The 15,176-nt window shown below is 36.5% G+C and overlaps 1 protein-coding gene and 1 pseudogene across 13 annotated transcripts in view; one reads left to right on the top strand and one right to left on the bottom strand.

Annotated features, from left to right (window-relative positions):
* Nucleotides 1-15,176, bottom strand: part of NRCAM (neuronal cell adhesion molecule) — a 305,233-nt gene that overhangs the window by 138,348 nt on the left and 151,709 nt on the right. For 12 of the 13 annotated variants that reach the window (XM_087969234.1, XM_087969232.1, XM_087969230.1 and 9 more), the window contains exons 4-7: nucleotides 12,430-12,447; nucleotides 9,076-9,181; nucleotides 6,482-6,681; nucleotides 6,085-6,207 (exon numbers count right to left, since the gene is read on the bottom strand). In XM_087969234.1, coding sequence (XP_087825360.1) covers nucleotides 6,085-6,207; nucleotides 6,482-6,681; nucleotides 9,076-9,181; nucleotides 12,430-12,447 — 447 coding nt within the window. The remainder of the gene's footprint in view (nucleotides 1-6,084; nucleotides 6,208-6,481; nucleotides 6,682-9,075; nucleotides 9,182-12,429; nucleotides 12,448-15,176) is intronic. The other variant, XM_087969225.1, reaches the window with a different exon arrangement.
* On the top strand, nucleotides 2,817-4,468 carry LOC148130105 (E3 SUMO-protein ligase KIAA1586 pseudogene; annotated as a pseudogene).

Consider the following 15,176-nt stretch of genomic DNA (forward strand, 5'->3'; position numbering starts at 1 on the left):
GCACACTTCAGATTAAACAAATATCTGCACACCATAGTAAACCTCAAAGAACAGTTGGAACAGACCATCACATCAGAGTACATGGAGAGTGTTTGGCCACTACCATCATGAATACATTCCATAGACATCCTGGGAAAAGAAAAACCAAACTACAAAACAAACTCCTTAAACTGCAGAACCAAAGAAACACCAGAGCCTGAATGGGTGGTCAACATGTCCAGCTGCCCACTATCCACTACAGGATCCTACAAAAAGGACTCAACTATAATATGTCAGAGTATGCAGCAATCCAACCAGCACACAAGTAAATAATAAATAATTCAGCAGGATTCATTTATAGAAGAAACTTGTTTATATACAATAATATAAAACATGATGCATGTATACAATACCCATACAGCTCTTGCAACGTGGTAGCAAGTACAAGGACAAAAACCATCAGAATTCACAAGCTCTATATTCACAGAATCACACCAATATATGCTGTGTTTTATTCTTAACTGTCCCAACCACTATTGAAAACTTGCTGACATGAATTCTGAACCTCTATCAGTTTGCAGCTGACATACCTGTTGTTTATACCTTCTTTCTATGAAGCTTACCCATTGCTTACATTTCTGTAGCACCTCTATTTTGCTCGTTAGTAAATAGCAGAAACCAAATCTGCTATAGTCATCTACAATGACCAGCACATACTTTGCTCCTCCCAAACTGGCTTGCATTGGCCCCACCAAATCTGTATGTACCAGCTCTAGAGCTCTTATTGTCTGCCTTGTGCTACTGTTGCTTACTGGGAATGCCTTAGACTTTGATGATTTTAAATTTATTTTTTGTATAGGTTTTGCTTTTATTAATCATAAAAACAGTAGAGATACTCAAAAAATGAATACGTACATAAATGAAAATGTTTTTGCTACACTACTGTTATTGTTATATATTGATATTTATGTTTCTGCTTTGCTTTTTCCTAATAGCAAAAAGCAAAGGAGAAACAAACAGAAGTATCAACATCTAACAATAATAGTAAAATAATTTTTATTTATGTATTTATTTATTGTTTTAGTATCTGTTTTGTTTTTATGAATAAATATTGTCAGGCAGGGCATATATCATTTAGGAAAAAACAAAGGAAAAACAAGTATCAACATGTAACAACAGTAGTGTAACAAAAAAAATTAACTAAATTTCTTTGTATGGGCTTATTTCTAATTCTGTTAATTATATCAACATGTTTATAATTATCAACCCTCTGTATTTAATTCATACATAGCAATGATCATTCTCCACCTAATTTCTACCTCTTATCTCTATCCATTTCTGTACATTGTAATTTTTTAATTTCATTTTCATCTATAGGGATCTCTTCATTTTTCCACTGTTGTGCAAACAATTCTAGCTGCTGTTAACACGTGTAAAATTAAATATGTATTGTATTCCCTTTATTTATGTGGGTACCAACAAAAATATTTCTGGTTTTAAAATTTAAATCTATATGTTGCTTTACCATTTTTGCTAACCTTGACACTGCATCCTCTTGAATAGCTGTTTGAGTACTAGCAGAGCCCAATACTAAACTTAATTCATGTATTCCAGTTCTTTAAACTGAGGAATAAATTTCAGAAAAAGAATTCAGCATTGTTCTGTGAATATGCCTATCAATTCCATTCTTAATCTAACTTCTTAGATGATTTTGTACTATTATCTTTTTTTTTTTTGTACTATATATATCTGCATAAGGCTGTAAAAAGCTTCAGTACATTTTTAAGCTGAATTCTAAAAAGCTTAGGTGACCAAACATGGCTTCCCCTGGCTTCTCTCTCTCTCTGCTATAGAGAGAGCATTCCATTAGGGACCGTTGGTCCAGGTAAGTAGTCTTGGCTAGGAAAGATTTTTGTGCCACTACTGGCAAAAAATAACAAACTCCTTTGGTTTGTTAATAGTATTTCCATTTTAAGCGTTTCTTTTTCAATTAATGAATTGTAATTATTAAAATATCAGCCATTCTTTTATATACACAGTGCAACATCTTTTTTATAGACTGTCATTTTCAAATCCATCTCAGTCTTGTCTGGTGAAACTTGTTTCTTTTCCATAACATCTTTTAAACACTAATTAGCTATAGTGTCAGGGACTCTTAAAAGTAACTGAATATTACTGATCTCCGCTCCTCGCCTGCTTTCTTCTCTTGCCACTGACTTCACCACTCAACTTACAACAACAATCGAGTCCAAATCACTACATTGTTGATTTTTTTTTTTTTTGCAGTATATTACCAAGATGAAAAGGCAAATGAGTTTGGCTGCTTTCTTTGGCAAGAAAACAAAAGGAGACCCAAAAGAGTTATAACCACAACCATTGGAGTCTGAGGAAAGCAGTGCCAGCACATCATCCACACTGCAAACAGGGGAAAGCAACGCCAGCACATCATCCACACTGCAACCAGGGGAAAGCAGCGCCAGCACATCATCAGGTCCTGGAAGAGCTGAGTCAGACATTGAAAGGAATCCTCCTGACTGCTGGACACTGCAGCAGTACAACAATTTTAGGGGAAAATATGATGGACTGGAAGTTTCCCAGAAAAAATTAGGTTGCAAGCATTGCAGAAGATTTGAAATTTTGACCAAAGAATAAAGTGTCCATGGAGCTAAGGAATGGAAGAATTTACAAACTGAACCAGCAGGAAAGAATAAAGAAGTACAGCAAGCTTCTCTCAGAAAGAAATTGAAGGAACATTTCTCATCTAAGGCTCAGAGAAGTCTTGTACAGAGAAGTTGAAGCAATGTGAGCAGGATGTGATAAGTAAAGGACTGGAGAGGATGACTGAGAAATATTTGGGTGGTACACGTACAGTGTTTACTACAGTGTATAATCTGGCACAAATGTGCAGACCATTTTCATATATAGAAGATTTGTTTGAATTACAAATAAAAATGGTTTAGATTTGGAAATAGGGTTGCATTCACGTAAAACTGAAGTTGCAATAGCAGATTTCATTGCAAAAGATATTAGGAAACATTTATTTAGCAAAATTATTGAAAAAAAATCGCAAAAACTGTTTGATAATTGACGAAGCCTCAACGATATCTTCCAAACCAGTTCTTATACTGTACTTAAAAGTTGAGGATCCAGTTTTCTCACCAACAATTTTCCTTGAACTAGTAGAATTAGATAAACAAGATGCAGAGACAATATGTTGTTCAGTTATAGAAAGTTTGAATAAAGTTGGGTTTAATAAGAACCATCTAGAGAAACATTTAATTGGATTTTGCTCTGAGGGTGCCAGTGTTATGCTTGGGAGAAAATCTGGGGTAAGCACTAGGATAGTCAAAGAGTTTCCAAACATTATAATATGGCACTGCTTATACCATCGACTGCAACTTGTTTTAGATGATTCTATTAGAGAAATAAAGCAAATAAATCATTTTCAAATTTTTATTGATAAAATATATTCTATTTTCCATCAATCGAATAAGAACCTAATTGAACTTAACAAAATTTCTGAACAACTTGAGATTGAAATTATAAAAATTGGTAGAGTTTTTGGACCAAGATGGGCTGCCTGTAGTTTAAGATCAACCCTAGCTGTGTGGTGTGCTTATCCAGTGCTACATCAGTTTTTCTGTTCAAATAAAAAATACACCGGTATGGCTGCCCGTCTTGAAAACACATATATTCTCATTGATTTGGCCTTGATGATTGATGTCCTAACTAAAATATCTCTTCTTTCTAATGCATTGCAAGGAAGAAACATAGACATTATAAAGGCTGAAAAACTTGTGGTAAGATCAATTAAATCATTTGAAATGCTTATAAAGGAAAAGGGTGCATATGAAAAAAAAAGGATGAATTAATTACTTTAGAAACCTTTAAAAATATAAATTTTATATAAAGTCATCGATTTGTGGGACTTCCTCGTGAATGACCTATAGAAAGCATTGTAACTAATTTGAAGAAAAAAATGATGGATTGCGAACATTTAAAAACAGGCTGCCAATTTAAAGACACTGATAAATTAAAATTTCTAAATTATTTGGAGCCATATTATTGGAAAATTGAAGAAGTGGTGGTTCCATAGAGAGCAGCTGAAGAACAATTGGTTGCATTTGGTGAAATTTGCAATTATGAAATCAATATTAATGCTTATCGCAATTTCATAGAAAATGTATTAAAAGATTCAGAAAAATATGCAATTCCTTGCAGCATTAAAAAGGCTAGAAATATTATTAGAACTATTGCTGTCAGTTCAGCAGAGGCAGAAAGGGGCTTCTCGCAGATGAACATAGTATGTTCAGAGGGCAGAAGTCGCCTTACAGTTTCCAATATAACAAACGTCCTGATGATCAATCTAATTGGCTTACCTCTGCAAGAATGGGACCCTGTTCCTATAGTAAAGAAATGGTTACAGGCACATCACACAGCTGATGATGCTCGTGTTAAACCAAAAAAAAACTGTAACTCAGGACGCTAATAAAAAAGCAATTTGGCAGTACTTTAAATAAGTTTTATTGTTTTTTGTAAAGTTTTGTTATGTAATAGTTTTTGATTAATATTTTAAAATGTTGTAACAATATAGTTTTGTGTACCTTTTTTATTATTTGAGCATTAAAGACATGACATAATAAACTACCTTTTGTTTTGGTATATCTTTTTTTAATACTTAAAATCATTAGGGCAAAGAAGTGATGCTGAGTTGGCCATGCCCAGCTGGTCACATGATCACATGATCACGCCCAGCCGGTCACGTGATCACCAAGCCATGCCTGGCCGGTCATGTGATCACCAAGCCACGACCACCCAGTCACATGACCACCAAGCCACACCCACAAATTAGGCCACACCCACAGAACTGGTTGTTAAGAAATTTGAATCCCACCCCTGCCTACAACCACATGGAATTAGCATAGCACCAGTGGTGGAATTCATTTTTTCTTACTATCGGTTCTGTGGGCATGGCTTGGTGGGCGTGGCAGGGGAAGGATACTGTAAAATCTCCAGTCAGAGGTGATATTTGCCAGTTTTCTGCACTACTCAAAATTTCCACTACCGGTTCTCCGGAACTGGTCAGAACCTGCTGAATACCACCTCTGCATAGCACACAAGCCAACTAAAGCCCTTCAAAACATCCTAAGCAGACCAAAAGACCCAACAATCCCAGAATAAAAAACAGGCATCATCTGTTTTACAACATACAATGTAAGGACTGGAACAACCACTATATAGGACAAATGGCAGAAGACTGGCAGAACGCATCCACGAACGTCAACTAGCAGTCAGAAAACATGATAAAAATTCTTTAATTTCACAACATATAGACATATTTAACCATAGTTTCAATTGGGAAAATGTGACCATCTTAGACAAAGCCAAATTCAAAAACATCAGGGCATTATTAGAAGCCTGGCACTGTGACAAATCAGCCATCAATAGATACATAGACATTAACAACATCTATAGACTATGCAAGACTATCACCCAGCACAAAAAAGAACAAAAGGATCCAAACACTTCTCCATCAGCAATCAGCACCCAAGATCAGCATAGATTAATTTCAAGGTTTACATCAGACCAAAAATCAAGTAAACAATACCCTATCAAGAAACTGCCAAAGAACCAACAGTAAACAGCCCACCCAAAGAATCTTTCAGACCAACCCCACTACACTGACTGGGCAAACCATAAGAATATACACTGGTCACAAACTACATTTCTTATTAGCACTAATGATGTTTCCTAGTTTGGATAATGAACCATCTGCAGGAAAACAAGCAAGCTCAGAGAGTACCAAGGACCCCTCATTTGGATGACTGGTACAGTTATCCACTTTTTAATATTCCCACAATATAAGATTTCCCTTTGTTGAAAGTCAGGGCTTATCAATTATTTTGCAGTCCAAGTTATTATAAGCCTGCAACAAAATGAATTTGAATTGCAACTGATAACAAAATAACAAAATAAAATAAAAAAATAACAAAAGAAACCTCTCCCATATGTCTTATTGCTATAATCCATGGATCACCAGAAATAGAAAAACTGAAAATATAATTTTAGTTTTGTAGTTGAATATGGGTTTCAAATGTAACTTACAGTTATCCATCCAAAATATTATAGGTGGTGGTAATCCTGCTGGTGGCCTGCAGGGAAGAATTGCATATTGACCTTCAGTAACTCTTACTGGAACTAGCTTTTCTTTAGTCCACAAAGGAGATCCTATGTGGAAAAAATACTATCATTTAGTCTTCAAATTAAAAGAAACAACCAGGAAAGGAAAATACTGTAATATAACATAAATATCAGACAAAATGAAAATTGTGTTTAATATTTAAATACAAGTTAACAAACAGAACAGTATTCTTTCTCAGGTAGGAATTTGATTTTGTTGAATGATATAACCTGTTACATAAAAGCAAGGATTTCAAACATAGAGGAAAAACAATTTGCAAGAACTGAGGAGAAATAAAAGTTTCATTAATATTAAACTTACGGGATGCTCTTATAACGATATTATTGGAAATTGCTGCTCCAAGCACATTCCTTGCTGTACATTGATAAACACCTTCATATAATTCTGCTCTTCCTCCTTCATGAATAATATTTATTAAAAGAGTCCCTGAGTGAGGCTTCATTCTTATTCGTGGATCTTTATCTATATCAAAGTGAGTTCCATTACGTGTCCATGAAAAGCTATCAATAAAATAAAAACACTGAAAAAAATTCTTTATTAAAAAAACACTTGTTTTAAGAAAATGTACAAGTTATAATAGTATAAACATAATAAACATAAACATAATAACAACAATAATAATATTGATAGTAGTAGTAGTAGTAGTAGTAGTAGTATTTAGATAGCCAGTTAAAAATATAAGAAGTAAAGATAACAATTTTCTTAAAACACTTATCAAAAAAGTCAATTACAGGTTTATTTGCTCTAAATTATAACACAACTTAAGAAAGCATGATCTTAATGCTGGGATCCCAAATATGATTGAACAGAGATAAATTTTAGATGAGTTAACAGCATATTCAATCAGGATGACGCATGTCGTGGGTATAATGATCAAGCTTAGTCCAACATTCTGAATCCAGTGACAAGTTCAACCATCTCCTCCCCTTCTGAATATGGAATATAAGAATTCAGCAGATACAATATTCCATTAATGCAGGGGTGTCAAACTTGATTTCACTGAGGGTCACATCAGGGTTGTGTTTGACTTTGGAGGGCCGGAGGTGTGCATGGCCATGGCCATTGTGGGCTTGGCCATGGTGAGTGTGACATGGGACTTGTGTCGGGGAGGCACCTGTAGTGACCAAGTGCTAAGGCAGGACTTCCCTCACTCTCATTATACTCTCCTTCATCCCTTCCTTTTCTTCTTTTTCCTTCCTTACTCTCTTCCCATCTTTTCTTCTTTTTCTTTGTCCTTCCTCTTTCCCTTTCTCCTTTTCTGCCCCTTCTTGCATGCTCAAATGCAAAAGAGGAAACATTTCTCCTTTTATTTTGTTTTTAGTTTTGATAGCCCCCTGGCAGCCAAAATGGGGCATAGGAGGTCTATACTAGTTGATTTGAAATAAGAATGAAATCATCAGGAAAAGTCAGCTTGCTCACAGTTTGGGTCTTTCCTCAAGAAAAGAATTAGTAGAAATCAACTCCACTGATAAGCAGGGAAACAGAAAGCAGAAAGCAAGTGTGGCAATTTGATTTTAGTTGAATTATGTATGCAAAAGCTGGGGAGGAAGATAATGAGCTCAGTAATATGACAAACAGCTTCAAGGATGGGGGTGCAAGTTCAGAAAGTAGTCATAAACACTTAAGGGGGGGGAATCAAGGCCAGCTTGGGTTGACATTAGTTGAAAAAGCAGATTGGGACCACCAAATACACACAGAGAGAGAAAGACAGAGGAAGATTCCAAGTCAACATAGGACTCCAGAAACCTCAGCCAAGTCACCAGTCCCTTTTCTGTGACAAGTAGAATCTGCTAAAAAGAAGGACATGTTTAATTACCTCTCTGGAGAATATAAACCAGAAAGGGGGTGGGGGGTATGATTTTCTGAATAGTCTCAGAAAGAAGATAAAAAGTGAGCTGAGAAGCAAGTCAAGAGCAAGCAAGCAAGTTTGTTGTTCACTATGGAACAACACAGCAAATTACAAGGGCTTCCTGAGCAAAAGTCACAGGAAACCGTCCAGACTCAAATTGGGGCACGCACGGGCCCCCATGCTGCATTTTAGCTAACAGAGGCACCGCAGGCCAGTCCTTTGCTATTTCCAGGCCAGGTCTGCGGCCGGCAGGCTGGCCTTGAGTTTGACACCCTTGCATTATTAATGTATTTAGACCACAACTACTTTGGCCACTTAGAACTGGTTATAAATCAAGAGCTCCTTAGCAATGACTCTGGTTATGAAAGTTAATTATTTAAAATACAAATCATTAAGAAACAAGTGCCCCTGAACATTGCATCATACTTTTGAATCTGATGGGAGCCACGCTTTGAACATATAAAGGGCGTTCTTGTACACACACACACGCACACATATGCATGCGCGTGTGTGCTCACAAACACACAAACAAACACATTTTCCATAGTATACCAACAATGTTATTGAATTCCTCTGTTTTCCCCTGCCCCACCCCTTGAAAGCACAGCAGAAGATGACAGTAAAGGAGAGAGCCGAATAGCTCTTTGTGGCATAGGCAAAGTGAAATGCAGGAAATACTTTTAAAGGAAATAATGTCAAAATGAAATAATTTCAGAGACTTCTGAAATTCTGAGCTTCTGACAGAACCATTTAAAAACAGTTAAGTATTTACATGATGTATTTTGATCTGGAATCAAACTTATCTTTGTATCTGTAAATTATTGGTTCATAAAATTTAGATATTAAAGCTGCAGTTATCAGAATAAAGAAAGCCTGATTATCCAAACCTACTTTTTTCAGGCATACATAAGATTGCATTATAAAAAAGACAATAAATGTATGCATATAAGACAATCAATCCAGTAATCACTTAAGGATAATGTTTTCCTTTGGCTGTATGATGTATTATAAAAAAACAATGAATGAATACAAATCTAGGACTTACGTAGGAGATGGTTTTCCTTTTGCTTCACACTGTATTACAATATTCTCTCTTGGGTCAATAATATATTTTTTTGGAGACTGCTGTGTTATTGTTGGAGGCTGTGACACTTTTTAGATAAAGTGATCAAAGAGAAAATGGAAAAATACATTTTTATTCACTGGTTTTAAATTCCTCTTTCCCTTCAAGAGCTCAAGGTGGCAAATAGAATACTTCCTTCCCTAGCTATATCCACAAGAATAACCCTGTGATGTGAATTGGTTAAAAGAAAGTGACTAGGCCAAAGTTACCCAGGGAGCTAAAGATGGACATGAACCTGAATCCCCTCAATCCTAAATTAACTATATCTCTAAACTGGTTGAATAATAGTGAAGTTAATTACAAACGTTTAATATATTGAAATCATACTTAAACCCACAAGGGAATAAGCTCTTCTCAAAAGAACATGATCATTACATGACTGTAGAACTGCATTTTAATACACATAAAACAATTTTTTCTACATATAAATTTTTAGGCAATTCAACTAAGATACCAGTTTATACCAGTCGCCATTTTAGCACACACAGTATGCTGTGTATAAGAATGGTTGTTCTTATAAACCAAAACCAGTACTTACTGTACTTACCTTGTCAAGCAATAACTAATGCTATTTTGTATATTTTTATATTCAAAATTTATTCTTAACTATCTAGTAAATCATGAAAAGAACTTGTCTCAGGATTATACCCTGGGGCCTTGGTTTGATTGTTATGTTACAGAGAACATCAGCTTATACAAAAAAACCTGTCTGCTTCTAGAAGATACACTGAATTTTTCATCAGTGGAACTCAGTGAATTATCAGATGCCAGGCTAGCATCTTTTTGGGTAACAAATTTGACTCAATTTGTTCTTAACTACCCAGTAAATATCTCTAATGAGACTGGCAATCAATTCATGAGAATGAAAAGAATTGTAGTTTTATATAGCAGCAAGTTTTCACATGATGTCATATGAAATGAATTAATCATAACTAAACATATTAAAACAGAAAAGCTCTGATGTGAGATGGTAATTGTGAGATGAAAACTGACCTGCTTAAAGTGATTGTGCTTAGAGTGCAAGGCTAATTTCTTTAAGGCACAGAAAAGTTCATTCCTATTCAGGACTGTTCCTATTGTCCCAATTCCGAATTCCAGTGATTCAGACAACTAGTTTCTAGGACAGGATCTATGTCTAAATATTGATGATCAACTGGAAGGTCTAAATAGTTAAAAGAGTAAGTGCATGTTCACTTGGCATGCTAGGGCACATTTTGCACTAATTCCTATGAGAAAAGTATTTACTGTTTGTCTATGGATATTTTCAATCATCCAGGTCATAGTTGTCCCAATGGTGTTTTTCCACAAGGTTTTGGCAAAATGACATAACAAACTATAGCCTGCCACAATCTGATATTTAATGACAATTTCTATTACTATCTAAGTGGCATTTAGAGAAGTCAGTATTTCCTAATCTCTACAACTTCAACTTGGAGAAAAAAAGGAACCAATCTCAGGTGGCACAATAAAGTTACTGCTTCCCCAGTGCCATTCTGTCCCAATTTTACTCAGTTCTCTCTACAGAGAGTAGAAACAGCAGTAGGTATGGCTGATGAGGCCCATTTTATCACCTCAGAGGTTGGAAGTAAATTAAATAGTCAATGATTGCAAATGTCATCTTTATATAATATATCTAACAAGAAGATGATTGTGTAAACCAGAGTGGGCTACAAACATATGGATAACATTTTGCTCTCCTTAAGGAAAAGAACCAGATATTTCAAGCAAGCAAACTATTAAGCCTTTTCTTAAGAAACAGTCTTTCTTTTGAGTATTTATCATATGATGCAGGCATCTTATTGCTTAAAATACAGTGATGCTATATGGGCTTTGGTATGCTGGTAAGATTCATACTGTATGTGCTTAATAAAAAAACTTTAACGTGTTACATCTCTGGTTCTTATTTTATTTGTAATATGTCTATGGAGATTCTCAATCATTCAAGTCATGGTTATCCGAAAGGCTGTTTTTCAAAAGGTTCTGTTAGAATTGAAAAAGTTTCTTGGATGAGAAGTGAAACATTTTCAAAGAAAACATTTTAAAAGAAAACAATGAGAAAATCCAGTTTGTTTTTTTAATTTAGGAAAGAAGTAAAACAAATATCTTATTTTCCTTGGTCTAACCCTTCAAAACAGATAATAATACATTTATATGAAGTTTATGAAAAGCAAAATTCTAATTGTATATGCCCATCAATCAAAACAGCAAAAGGAAGAACACTTGAGCAAATAACACACTTTGTGTACAGATGAATATTTATCTGGAACATCAGTAACAACTTCTCCTGATACTTTGGCATTAGATCTTGTATATTTAATGAACAAGAGACATTTTAAATAGGAAAAATGCCTCTGGGTTTTGCTTTCCAAAATGCAATCAATTCTCTAAATCCTACTTCAATAATGTGCACTAAATGCATTTGGTCCAACTTGCTTTTAAAAGTGTTTTTGTATGAGTATATGAATTCATAAATGGATAGGTACATACTGTGTTTCCCCGAAAATAAGACCCGGTCTTATTTTATTTTGGGCCCAAAATGAGCACTTGGGCTTATTTTGGGGAGGTCTTATTTTTTTCATCACAAAGCCCTGCCGAGTGCTCCACCACCCCACCTATGCACAGGAGGCAGTGACTGCATGGAGCAGAAGTGCCACCACCATGAGGTAGAGGTAGAGAGAGAGAGAGAGAGAGAGAGAGAGAGAGAGGGAGAGAGAGAGAGAGAGAGAGAGAGAATGATCTGATGAAACCTCTGTGTGTGTGCGTGTGAGAGAGAGAGTGGGGGAGAGGGCTGGGTAAGCTAGTGCAGGTTGCATGGGACAATCTGCACCCCCCCCCCCACCTTGTTTAGTTCTCAACCTCCCACTGCCTCATTTCGTCCTCCACACACCCATTGCTTCCTTTCGCCCCCACCTCCCACCCTCTCCCTAGCTTGATTTTTATGGCTGCGCTCCTCACCCACCTCGTACAACAGATGGTGGGTAGGACTTAACTACATCTAATTTTGGGGGTAGGGCTTATTTTAGGTACAGGCGTGATAATCGGACTAGGGATTTTTTCAGAGTAGGTCATATTTTCGGAGGGAAACAGTATCTTTTAAATATTAAAACTAAATATTTAAACAATGTTTAAATTCGTGCCAAAAATTTTCTTGAGTATAATTTCGATAAGCTATCATCTGTACAGAATATTAAAAACACAATAAAATGGTTTGAGCACTTAAAAATTGTATTAATTCACACACATAATTTTTTGTGTAGGCTTATGGGCAGAACTTACATTCTTCAAGAAGTTTTGCTTTTTTCCATGTATCAGATTCAGCAAGTGAATTGTAAACATGAATTAAAGAAAATTATTTGTTAGTAAGATAGGAGTAATGAAATCCTAGAAAGAAAAGATACAGAGAAAGTACAGGCATTCATGCTAAAGATCTTTTCTGACAATCGATACCAAAGTCACTTTATCAGCAAAGAATCAGCATAGTTTCTTGCACAAAGTATTTGGAAATCTTGTTTAATGTTGCATTGTCAATTATAAATATTATTCCTAACTTATATGGAATAATTAGCATTGATACCGTGTTTCTCAGAAAACACAACCCACCCCAATAATAAGCCCAATCCTAATTTTTTTGGGGGTGGGCCTAATATTACCCCTACCCCGGAAATAAGCCTGGGGGATGGGCATGGCTGGCATGAGTGGCAGTACGGGCACTGGGGGAGGCAACTGTACAGCTGCAAAGAGGGGCAAAAGTTACTCTGCACTGAAGCAGAGGCATTCCAAGCCTTCAGCGTATCCCAGGATTGCAACGCTGAAGGTTCAGAATGGAGTCTTCAGCGTTGCAATCCTGGGATATGCTGAAGGCTCAGAGTGGAGCCGTTTTCGTGAAAGACAGGAAAATGGGAAAGAGAATTTTCCTGCCTGTTATCCATTCCTCTTGGAGCAGGACCTTGCAAGGCTTGTTGTGGCTTTGCACTCATGAATGGCAGCACCTCCATGAGCTTAGATTAGATTTAGATTAGATTCAACTTTATTGTCATTGCACATGAACGCAGGCAACGAAATGCAGTTAGCATCTAACCAGAAGTGCAAAACAGCAATGAAGTATAAATATATACATACAGATATACAAAAATATGTAACTATATATGAATATACAGAATATATATGAATATATAGAATATATATCTATGGAAGGAATATATACAACTGTACAGAGTGTTTATGAACATATTGAATATAAGTATAATCAGGGGTGGGATTCTACCAGTTCGCACCTAATCGCTAGAACCGGTTAACATTCTAAGCAGTTCGGAGAACCGGTTGTTAGAAGAAATTACTGGCCTAATCCTGTAAGGAAGGCAGGAAGGAAACATTCTGGTGTTGCTTACAGAAACTGCCTCTTCGTTAACCCTTATTACATTCTTGGCATTCTTGGTTCTCAGGAACTTCTCTGAAGTTTTTTCCCCTCCTTTGCTGGTACTTTGCTTGTGTGGAGTGACCATTCAAAGTTACAATGGCACTGAAAAAAGTGACTTATGACCATTTTTCACACTTACAACTGTTGCAGCATCCCCACAGTCATGAGAGGCCAGGCGAGGAGATGAGTACCGCGATGTGAGTGATATTGAGTTGGCCACACCCAGCCAATACCCTGACCACCAAGCCACACCCACCAACTAAGCCATGCCCACAGAACCGGTTGTTAAAAAATTTGAATCTCACCCCTGAGTATAATGCACGGAGAGTTTATACAAGATATATTATATATTATCAGGGGAAGTATCAGTGTGTGTGTAGGGGTAGACGAGTTGAGGAGTTCAGTAAGGAGACCGCTGTGTGGTAGAAGCTGTTCCTTAGCCTGCTGGTCTTGAACTGCAGGCACCTGAACCTCTTCCAGATGGAAGAAGGGTAAACAGTTTATGGGCTGGATGAGAGGAGTCCTTAACGATGCTGTGGGCTTTATGCAGACACTGTTTCCTCTGAATGTCCACAATGGCAGGAAGTGGGATCCCTATAATTTATTTTTTATTTTATTTATTTATTTATTTATTTGATTTGCCAATTGTTTACAAGATAATAAGTATAAGTGTATACATAGTTGTGAATACATGAAATGGGTACATATAAGAAAAATAAAAGAAGAATAAGAGAAACAATAGGACAGGGACGGTAGGCACGTTGGTGCGCTTATGCACGCCCCCTACAGACCTCTTAGGAAAGGGTGAGGTCAATAGTAGACAGTCTAAAGTTAAAGTTTTTGGGGTTTGGGGAAGAAACTACAGAGTCGGGTAGAGTATTCCAGACATTGACCACTCTATTACTGAAGTCGTATTTCCTGCAATCAAGTTTGGTGCGGTTAACTTTGAGTTTGTATCTATTGTGTGCTCTTGTGTTGTTATGGTTGAAGCTGAAGTATTCATTGACAGGTAGGACATTGCAATGTATGATTTTATATACCATGCTTAAATCAGACCGAAGACGGCGTAATTCAAGGTTTTCTAGTTCTAGAATTTCAAGTCTGGTGGCATAAGGTATTCTACAACGAGTAGAGGAGTGGAGAACTCTTCTTGTGAAATATTTCTGGACTTTCTCAATTGTGCTAATATCAGATACGTAATGTGGGTTCCAGACTGATGAACTGTATTCGAGTATTGGTCTAGCAAATGTTTTGTATGCTCTGGTTAGTAGTGTGATATTACCAGAGAAAAAGCTACGTAGGATTAGGTTAACAACTCTTAATGCCTTTTTGGCTATGTAGTTGCAGTGGGCTCTAGCACTTAGATCATTAGAGGTGAGTATTCCAAGGTCCTTTACAGAGCTTGGGTCATCAACAAGATCTTGACTACAAGATATATTATATATTACCAGGGGAAGTATCAGTGTGTGTGTAGGGGTAGACGAGTTGAGGAGTTCAGTAAGGAGACCGCTGTGTGGTAGAAGCTGTTCCTTAGCCTGCTGGTCTTGAACTGCAGGCACCTGAACCTCTTCCAGATGGAAGAAGGGTAAACAGTTTATGGGCTGGA

The sequence above is a fragment of the Notechis scutatus genome, chromosome 6 (assembly GCF_049901735.1).
Source record: "Notechis scutatus isolate UNSWTSFEM ecotype Mainland chromosome 6, rNotScu1.2, whole genome shotgun sequence".
NCBI classification, from domain to species: Eukaryota; Metazoa; Chordata; class Lepidosauria; order Squamata; family Elapidae; genus Notechis; species Notechis scutatus.